General features: G+C 35.6%; 1 protein-coding gene across 1 annotated transcript; it reads right to left on the minus strand.

Annotated features, from left to right (window-relative positions):
* Positions 1 to 55: 55 nt before the first annotated feature.
* Positions 56 to 3,820, minus strand: LOC103936882 (target of rapamycin complex subunit LST8). The gene is given in 12 exon segments (XM_009346762.3): positions 56 to 424; positions 427 to 462; positions 801 to 860; positions 984 to 1,063; positions 1,304 to 1,401; positions 1,490 to 1,606; positions 2,090 to 2,167; positions 2,358 to 2,427; positions 2,580 to 2,692; positions 2,827 to 2,928; positions 3,258 to 3,380; positions 3,663 to 3,820. Coding segments are annotated over 12 exon segments (978 nt in total). The 5' UTR covers positions 3,675 to 3,820; the 3' UTR covers positions 56 to 335.
* Positions 3,821 to 10,822: the final 7,002 nt, after the last annotated feature.

A 10,822-nucleotide genomic window follows, 5' to 3' on the forward strand; every position in this document is an offset into this window, starting at 1 on the left:
GCAAAGAAACAGGCAGAACAGCGAACCAGAGATTGTTTATGTTTACTATGGTCAATGGATGTCGATGAATCGATGACACGGGGATAAATTTCAATATAACAAAGTGTCGAAGAATTCCAAAGAAGGTTGTTTACATCATTATTTCCAGCTACAATAGTAATACACATAATGCACATTAGGCGGGAAATAACTGCATGAAAGAAGATAATGTAGCACCACATCACTTTTATGCAACTCCAAATTCCATTATAAACCATAAAGAAATTGTGTGTAGCCGTCAACGCGTGCATGCTCCGGGCATACATGCATGCAGATGAGCCGAGGACGGCTGAGGTTCAAGATGCAGAAGGTTCGGCTCCATCATGGAGTGCACAACAAATGGTTGCTTTGTGATGCCCTTGATACACCCTGATATCTTCGCCGTGGACATGTTCCAAAGCCTTGCTGTTGTATCAGAGGAAGCTACATGGATGGATGATAGATTATTCAGTCGTTGTATTAGTTTCAATAGTTTTCCTAATGTAATTGTCGCCTTTTTGCTTTTCAAGAAAGGAGAACGGAAACAATGAATGTAAATGTTAATTTATCACGCAAGTTATGTGTTGAAAAAACGACTTTGATAGTTTTTATTGACAGCAAAAAGATGGATGCGGCCAAATCGGAGTTTGAAAAATGACATGTATAAACTAAACTTCAGAACTTTAGTCAAAATCCTTAATTAGAAGCAGATTCCTCACTACATGGTGCATCAAAAGAGAGGCACGTTCATAATTTCATGTATTATGAAATGAAACTAATACCTGTTATAAGATAGGCACCGTCTACTGAGAAAACACAGTCCCACACCCATCGGTGATGTCCTAGAATGTAAAGCAACAGTAAAAGATCAATTTATAATATGGCTATTTTTCAGTAACCATCGGGTTTATAGAGTAATTTGCAGACTGAAATCAGCACCTTTGAAGAATGTTACAGAAACATACCTACTAAAGTTTTCTCTAATGTGAAACCATCTACGTTCCATATCTTGACAGTGTGGTCCGAAGAGGCAGTCGCCAAGTATCTAAAAGTACAAAGCTTATAAAGATTATGCCAACAACTCACAACAGCAAGTATAGCAGCTAGGAACAGAAGACAAAATAAAAAAGTGGATATCATGTGAACCGAAACAGAAGTATACAGTAAAAGAAAAAGTTTTATTTGCCTCAATCAGGTAGGAACAGAAGACAAAGAAAGAGCAGATATTATTTGAACCCGAAAAGATCAGAAAAAAAAGCAGGTCAATATCCTTCAATAATCAAACCTGTGGGGTTCGCAGAATTCAGGTGAAAGAAGACATTTAAGAATGTAACTTCCCTTGTGTGCTTGCAGTTTATGAAGTGGCGCAAACTCGGTCATTGTCTGGAAGAAAAAGTACTTGACGTCAAAATGAATTAACCATGATAAGAAGATAACGTTAGATAATGGATCAAGTGGATGAGAGTATTACCTGGGTTCCCCGCAGCAAGCGCCAAACGTAGCATGTCCCATGATTATTTGCTGCAACAACCAAGCTCCCATCCCACATAACTGTTAATGACCTTACAGCCGTATCCACCTCTGGAACCTAGGTTAAGTCCAAAAATCAATGTTAAATTTATCATGTACAACTTTAAGATGCTACAGATAAAACAAGTAAGCTTCATATGAAAAATATAAAATATCAAGAGTAATAAACTCTCCTAGCACCACAAATTCACATTCTAATCCTTGGTAAGTACCATCCAAAAATCTATTTCCACCAACCATCTACTCCTGCATACAGGACACCACTACGTTTTTATTTATTTATTTTTATTCCCTTATATTTTTCAAATTTATTTGTTATTATGTAAACAATTGCACGAGTCTAATGATTTCGCGCATTTAGATCTTCCTTTCACCTAATGACATACCAAAGCTTTGGAATATTGGTTTCCAGACAACACACTCACAAAAGGACCTCTTGAAGTTAGTACAAGCTGAAAACAGGGTGGACCTCTTTCTAGCTTAGCAATTTGAATAGTAGAAGATGAATAGGGATACAAAAGTGCAGCAAAATGAAGCATACCAATTCACAGCTGCATGAATTTGCTGTCAAGTCCCAAACACGAATATTGCCATTTTGGTCCCCAGATATTAGTTCAGTCTGTAAAAACGAATATAAAAAAATGTTAACATCTTTGATAAACAATCAAAACCGTTACAGACTGCAAGGTGTTCCTCTTCTTTATTTCATTTCTTTCTTAATATTTCAGAAGTTATGAAAACAGTAAACCAGATAGTGAATTAGCAACATTTATTTATTCTATGGTGGAAAGGAAGAGAAAATGCTTGACCTGATTCGGGTGAAGCACAACAGTGTTAACAGCTGCACGACTTTCATATTCCCTTTGACAACCTGGGGCTCTGTAATTAAGTCAACATATAAGTCTAAATTATATAAAATACAAGAACAAAACTTGATGAGATACAGATTAAAACAAACACACACGTATGCATATATATATATATATATATAATATATATATTATATTTCTATATCTGTTGGCAGCGATTACCTCAAATCCCAAATTTTTACTGTACCATCCTCAGAACCTGAATACATCCAGTTCCCATCACATTGAAACCCTACTGCCATTACATTATTACTATGTGATTCATAGCTCATCACCTACACAGTCATACAAGGAGGAGGCTCATAAGTTGATAGAAGAAGTAATAGAAAGCATCCAAGATTTTCCACTCCCACCCCCCTCCTTAATATGATGCAAACAAAAGCAAGACTAACGCGTGAGAAAGACGAACCGGTTGAGGGTTATTTGTATTAACATCAAATAATCGAATGTGAGGATTTCCGGCTGCAGCCAGGAAGCGTTTATCTGGAGTAATCTCAAGCCTATTAACTTGCTATGCTCATGAAAAAAAAATAGAAAGTCAGATCCAGCATAAATAAATCAAATAAGAACAAGAAAGTAAATCCATCAGAAATTTCACAATCATTTCGGAGAACACAACCAATGGACTACGATCTGGACGAAACTCAATGACCTACAACAAACGAAACCATTCTGTTCCACAAAACTCAATCCAACTAATTCTGCTTAATTCAGTCGGATTCAAAGCAAAATCAACATTTTACCAAAACCCAGAATCCATAATTCATAGCACAAAATCACACACACAATGATCATTTCTTCTTCAATCAAAACAATTAAAGTAGGAAGTGAGGAACAAACCGAATCAGGGCACTGGATGGTACGGTAGCAGCGGCCACTTTTGGCCTCCCAAAACCGAATAGTGTGATCATAGCTAGCCGTTGCAAGGATCACCGATGGTTGCTGGCTCATCTTAACATCCTCCTAATTATTGTTCAAACAACTAATTTAGCAAACATAATCACATCAACAATAACAAGAAAATTGAAATTTTTATATGCCAACTTTTTAATTCAAAGTTCAAAAAAAGAAATTTAGAAAAACCAAGTTTGAAATTGTAATACCTATTCATCAAATTAAACAGAAAAAGAAATTAAATTTAGGTTGGTAATGATGGCAAATTGATGGGTATAGTGAAATTAGGGATTAGGGTTTTGAGGGGTTTTTGGAAAGGAGAGAGCTCCATGGAAAGCAGAAAGCACAGACCTGAGTTGACATCTTCTGGGCCTCGTCACAGAAATGAATTCCTCATGGGCTTTTTCTGCGTCTCTAATTCTCCTTTGGCACTCTTTTACCTTTGTTTCCTTTCTTTATTGGGAATTAGGCTAAAATCACCACTTTTTTAATAAATAGCCCCTTTTTGTAAAACCAAAGTTGATACGGCCACAAATATCAATTATTAAACTCCAGGGCAAAAGAAGCCCTTCATGTAAATAACCACCATGTATTTGTCTGCCATTTATTAAACTCCAGGGCTTCTCTTTGCAAATACTCAATAGTTGTGGCTTATATTATAAGGAAAACTAATGAAAATGACTTGAAAACTTTGAGTTTTAATGATAAGGACAAAATAAAGGGTAAAGTGAATAATACCAGGATTGACTTTTTAGTGTAAAAATATGGTTTTTTTGTTAAAGTGACCGAGAGCTTTTAGTTAAAGCTCCCTGTACTTTTTGTAATTACTTAATTAAAATTCTAAAAATAACGAAATTAAAATAAGAATTAAAAATCGCGTAATTATAAAATTTTGGTGTATTTGGATGGTTATTTAAACGAAGGGCTTCTTTACAAATACTCAATAGTAATGGGTTATATTATATTGGAGTGTATGAAAGGGCTATTTTAGAATTGAGTATGTTTATACAAATTCCCTTTACATGGAATTATTCTTTTTATTTGGTCAAAATTTCATATGGAATAGGGTGTCGAGTGTCAACTTCGCATGGAATATGTTTTCAGTTATCGAGCTTCAAGGAAAGAAAGAAATAAAAACGGTTTTGATTTGCATAGAATAATAATAAAACCATACCATAGATTAAAATTCTTGTAGGGTGCTTAACACAATAACACTACGGTTTTGATTTGCAATCTTACATTTGATACAATCCTAATCCTAAATCACTGATTACTAATTTTGTTTAAGAAGGAAATTAATATTCATTGGAAAAGCCGTAGGTTACAACAAGGGAATTGCTAAGTTGACACTATCGTCAAATTAGCCGTGTACGAAATTTGCATCCACACATACTTTAAGTCCAAATAAAATAATTGAATGTATACAAAAATGGATGAGTGAATGAACAAAATCCCCCCTATACACAAAGCATGATAAAAGGCATGCATTGGTAGGTGGGAGACCAAATTTTGTAACCAAACTTGCAAATTAAATGATGTGGTTGTTGATGATTGAATATTACTTAAACGTTGATTAACATGCTTATTTCTTATTGGTGACATATCATTTAATTTATCAATTTGGTTTAAAATTTTGGTTTTCCTAACGGCATTACCCAAATCTTTTAAGCCATATGAGAGTCTTTGACTAACATCACACCAGTATTTTAAACTAATCGACGACAAGTCATTCAAGTCATACATTTGGCCTATTGAAATTTGCTCTACATAATCCATCTAGATTAAAATCAAAATGCAATGCGACAAACCGCCTACAACTTTTTTCTGGGAGCTGCAAGCTTTGCCATGCAGATAGTGAAGCTTTACCTGTCAAGGTGAATCAATGAAGTTCTTGGCAGGGCCCGGGAAGGAAAAACAAAGCAAAATCATGAAATCCTTGACAGGATAATAAATTGGAGTACTCATACCGGATGGGAGTGGTCTGTACTCTCTCAGTCCACAAAATAATTAACCTCATTGTCAGTCACAACCCCACAATCTTTTGTTGGCTGGGGAGGTGTCAAATTTTGCCCTAACTCCCAAGTGCCTCCTCATCTTTGATCATGATATCTGCACAAAGTTACAAACTTCGAACTGCTGGTGTATGCAGGCCATAATGAGTGGGGCCCTTCATTTTGGGTGGGTCCTTCAAGTTGTTAAAAACTATGAGATGAGAAACCCTAATGAGAGCTAGAAAGAAAGTAAAACACGGTAGAAAATTCTGCTCCTGTGATGGCTACACAAGCCTGCAGAAGTAGGAGTACCACTAATGAATTTTTAGGCCTGAGAGAGAGAGAGAGAGAGAGAGAGAGAGAGAGAGAGAGAGAGAGAGAGAATTTAGATGACGAATGATGTCACATCTTCAGGTGAACAGTTTTGGGTTCAGTCAGTAACTTCTTAGATGCTTTCTCTGTCACTTCGTGAATCAGATAAATGAATGCAAGTACTAGTATATACTACTACTGCGTGTGTTGATGCACCCAGTTTTTCCCAATGGAGGAGTTAAGGATTTACTACGAAAATTTTGCTTGAAAATGTTGGATCAACTTTGCTTCTTTCATCTTAAGCAACTTTCATCACTGAGCAAGGACTACCGGTTCCTGCTGCATGCAATAGATTTTATTTTGTTTTTCGGTGAGGGTCCTTGAGGGACTAAGTTGAAATTTAGCTTGGAACAAATTATGTATAGGGGCCATTTGCTACTAAAATCCGTATGAGTTAGCTACCAGTTTGTAACTGGTTTCCGGATCAAACCCGGGTAATGATAAATTCTTGTATTTTTAATTTGTAGTTGGTATTATGTATTTCTGGAAATTGACAAGGAACAAGAAGTAGGAATTTCAGAGGAATGTGTAGTGCTCTCTATCGAGCAAGCACAGATATTTTCATTATATATCAACACATTGGACTTTCCTCTTACAAGCTACCCTTGATTCACAAACAGTAATTTAAAGCATACACTTGTCCTATGAGACTAAGCATTCACTTAGTTGTTGGTCTCTTCCTTCTCAACCATTCGATCAAAACTAAATTCTATTTAATTCCAACAGGTAAGGTATATGGGCTAGTGTGGGGTTTGTAAAAAGAATGGCAGAACCAGAAAGTATTTTGAAAGGGTACATTGGTGACAAACGTAAACTAAATCAGTTGGTTAAAACAGTATGAGCGTCCCTTTACACTCAAGTTCAAACAGATCAACCAATTAAATAATCGAAATTGAACAGACATGAGGGATAAGTTTTTACACTGTAAAGTCTATCCTTGTATCTTTCCTCCCTACCTCCTCATTGTTATCGTCGGTTGATTTTCTCTTTCCTTCCTCCACCCAGATCAACTTTTTTTAAGACTTTGATTTTCTTCCCACAACTTCTTCATATCCATACCCATCTTAATCTTCAACATTCGGCAGGCTATCCTTCGCCTGATTCAAGTGGTGCCTCGAGGAGGAGCCTACATTCCCTTTATCAAGAAACCCTCATGAATACTCCAAATCCAGTAAGGTTTACCCAGCTCCCTCTTATCTGGTTGTATTGGCCTCAACTAAACCGTTTGTCAATACAATTGCAAATAGGTCTAGTGTGAAACTACTGCTCATTACGACTTAAAAGCGCCTAGGTTCAACACTTCAAATAAAAGTCTAAGAGTTCAACTTGGTGAAATTATGTGTTGCATCGCTTTCTCACCGAACCATTCATCGGATTCTCAGTTGGCCTCACTTGTTCACAAAAATCAAGGTCCTCCGGTTGTGGTATAATTCCATGCGCCCAAAACAGCACATTAACAAGAGATACACGTTAAACTATAACTCTATAAATTTCGGTCTCGCTTAAATCCGACATTAATATGTAAAATCAAATTAACCACAAGTACTTCATGTTTGTCGCTACCTATCATCACTATCCCTTTCTTCACTAGAATCCACATCATCATTGTTATCTTCTTCATTGATATCATCATCATCATCTTTGCTCTTGGGAGAAACTACTAGGGCATCCGGCGTGAGTTGAAACGACAAAGTACACCAAGGACTTGCATGTACAACATCACTAAATGTAGCATGTACAAAATGCCTATTCAACAAATCGTACTTATCATGGCATTTATCAAAAGGCCATTTGCAACATTTTTCTAGTCACATCGGTGTTGTTAGGAAAGTACTTTTTGCCTGATCAAAGCCCAGTAAACAAATCAAAAGCTTGCTTGGTGAACTTTGCAATACTTAAGTAATAATCTAATCATTAACATTTACATTGTTTGGTTACAAATTTTAATCTTCCTAACACGTTATTGATTTGAGGTTTGTGTTAGACTAAACAAACTTTACAGTTTAATTAATTTATTCACATTTCCTCATGTATTATCCAATGGTCACAAAAATGCAGGTTGAAAACTGTCATAAGATAAATGCTAATGAAACTTTCTCAAAGTGAAACTCTCTATATACTCTTTGCCACCTCACGAGTTGACATTAATTTTCGTGTCAACATTATAAATATTATGTCAAAAATACGAGGTAACAGATAATCCGTGTAAAGTCTCACTTTTAAGAGAGTTTTCTTATCATTCCCTTATCATAATAATAGTATTCCTATTAGTTTCTTTTTTTTCTTTTTTCTTTTTTTTTCCTTATTTTTTGCTATACCTTAATCTCACTTTTTTCTCTTAAACAAAAATATCACCACTTTACAATCTGAAACTTAAAATTAACTCCATTTTTTAGTTCCGTGTATTCTCTTAATAACTGTTAAGTTTGCTTGTGTGGCATGAATGAGAGCCGCTTCACGAATCAGACTCACATGTGGCCATTCACTTAAACTCTGCTGACTGCATAAATTAATTCCAATTCCAAATCATTTAAAAAACTTTTCGAATAAACTGGAGAGAAAAAGGAAAAAAACAAAAAACAAAAAAAACAAAACCCCCTCCCCAACCCATCAGCACGAACACCATCCCGCTCCTTCTGTTCATCCTTCTCTCTCTCTCTCTCTTCTCCCACCCTGTTATCTTCCTCTATAGACTCTGGAGGTGGGTTTGGAGTTCGCATGGCGACGTGGAAGAGTTGGGCGGGCAATTGCGGTTCTATTGGCGGTGGCGAATAGTTTTAAGGAAATGGTCATGGGACAAATTTTTTTATCAGTAAAGAGGATCCACTCATTTCACATAAGTAAATTTAACATTATTTAATAAAATATAACGAATTCAGCTAAAGTGAAAGAAATATTGAGTTTCAGAATATAAAATAGCAATACTTTGTTTCAGCAAAAAAAAAAAAAAGTGAAATTTAGTTTGAATTTTTAGGAAGCATAACAAAAAATTAACAAACTTTTTTTAGTGTGTCTAAAACTTATAACCCTTAAATTAATTAGAACAGAAGTAAGAAAAAGGGGTGCCTTAAATTGAGCTGAATCGGTTTCCAAAAAACATTTGAATTGAATACACATGGTAACATGAATCTCTGTTGTAGTAAGCAGACGTCCATCCTTATGTTCATAGGGATTTGCAATGGCGGGACAGAAATGTTTGGAAGTCTCAAAACAAGACATGGACATGGAAACTCAAAGTAGACCGATTCATGTCTTACAATTACAATGCAAAGCGCACACACTCGTGCTGTCTTGGAAACGTAAAAGGTTTAAAGGAGAGAGCATGGGATGGTCAAACGCCCTGCAGACACTCTTTTTGCTAAATCTTAGATTTTGTTCCCATCTTTCTTTTTAATAAAGGGAAATGTTATTTGCACTTCAAAATTTTATTTTACATTCCTTACAAATGTATTTTTCTTTTTAAATATAGAAAATTTAGAGTATAGAATAAGAATTTGGAGTGTCAATAACAATTCCCTTAATACAATATAAAATATGTTTTTCTCAAAGCCCATCTGTCTGTTCACATTTCATTTTCCTAGTTGTGTGGGTCTGAAATTCCCCTGAGATTGTTTTTAATTTAATCTTGTGTATTATTTTACCATGGAATGCAATCCCACATGCACATTGTGTTTCCCCCCCCACCCCCACTTCATGTTCTCCATGCATGTACTGAAATTGTGCTTGAGTGTTGGATTACCTCAAGGAGCTGCTGATTCTTTCTGAATCCAAATAATTTAAAAGGTACCAATAATATTAAGGATAATACTTATGTGAGTACCTTATATACTCTTTTTTTTTTTTTGTTTGGCCAATTAAAAGATGTCACGTGTTTCTTATTTGTTTTTGGAACAAACAATATTATCTATACTAAGGAAAATGAGAGGTAAGCTTAGCCTCACAATGAGCTAGTAAAATAAAGCTTAGCAGATAATTTGATGCTATACAAAATCAACTGTATCAACATTAATTGGTAACAGCTACTATTCTGGCGAGCGAGGGAGGGCAGAGGCTTGGGGAGAAAGACGACAAAGAGACTGGGCAAGAGAGAGAGAGAGGACAAAGAGAGAGAGAGAGAGGAAGAGGAGACAACTGCGCGAGGAAGAAGAAGGCTGTCAATGTGATATAAAATATCAGACCTTTGCCCAAGATACTAGTTCGTTGGGCAAAGGACTAAAATTTTGCCACGTGTATTCTAACCTAAAAAATTTGTCGGGCAAACTAATGTAATTTGTGGAAAAGGTTGTGTATAAAAAATCACCCAGGTTAAATTTTTGACGAAAAAAGTAGCGGGCATAAAACCTTTGCCCAATGAAGTGTACAATATGTTGTCGGGCAAACCCATAAATTCGTAGGGAAATTTTGATTTTTTGGTAAAAAATGGTGAACACCAAAAATTCAATTTTTTTCAATTTTTATTTATTTTAAACAGTTAAAAAACCATTCAATTTGATGATCAGATCAATTTAGCGTGCTGTTTTTACCCCTAATTAGCGTCCTTGCAAAAATTACCAAAATCAGAGCTAAAATAACTATTAAATCGTGATGATACATTTGTAGCCGTCCAAGAACTTCGTCCTGTTACTAATTCCGGAAATTTGCATTTGAGTGATTTTTGGCATATGCCATCTCAGAATACCAACTAGATTGATGGTTGGATTGTTGAAATTAATTTTGCAAACGTGAAATCATCGAAGAAATTGAATATACAAAAATAGTCCCTCACCTTTGCCCGACGAAAAATGTAATTTTGCCCAACAAAAGGTAAACCCTCAATAGAAATTATACATTTGCCCCCAATGAAACTTGAGGGTTTATCGCATAAAAGGTGACATATTATATGCTAATTTTTTTTCCTTGGCGCGAAAGCTTCGCCCATCGAAGATAAGTTTGTGTGTCGGATGACGTTCGTCGGGCAAATTAAGGGGTCTAAAAATCCAAAATCTTGATCAGTTTTACCTGATGAACTGCTTTATTTCATCGGGTAAAGTCTTTCATTAAACAAATGGTAATTTCTAGTAGTGATGGTATACTGTGCGTGTGTATGATTTTGTTTAAAACAAAAAATACGGGCACATGCTGCTTTTGATAAAACCAAATACTTAAATA

Source organism: the organism of the source record quoted next, unplaced genomic scaffold (assembly GCF_019419815.1).
Source record: "Pyrus x bretschneideri cultivar Hongxiangsu unplaced genomic scaffold, Pyrus_bretschneideri_v1 Contig53, whole genome shotgun sequence".
NCBI classification, from domain to species: domain Eukaryota; kingdom Viridiplantae; phylum Streptophyta; class Magnoliopsida; order Rosales; family Rosaceae; genus Pyrus; species Pyrus x bretschneideri.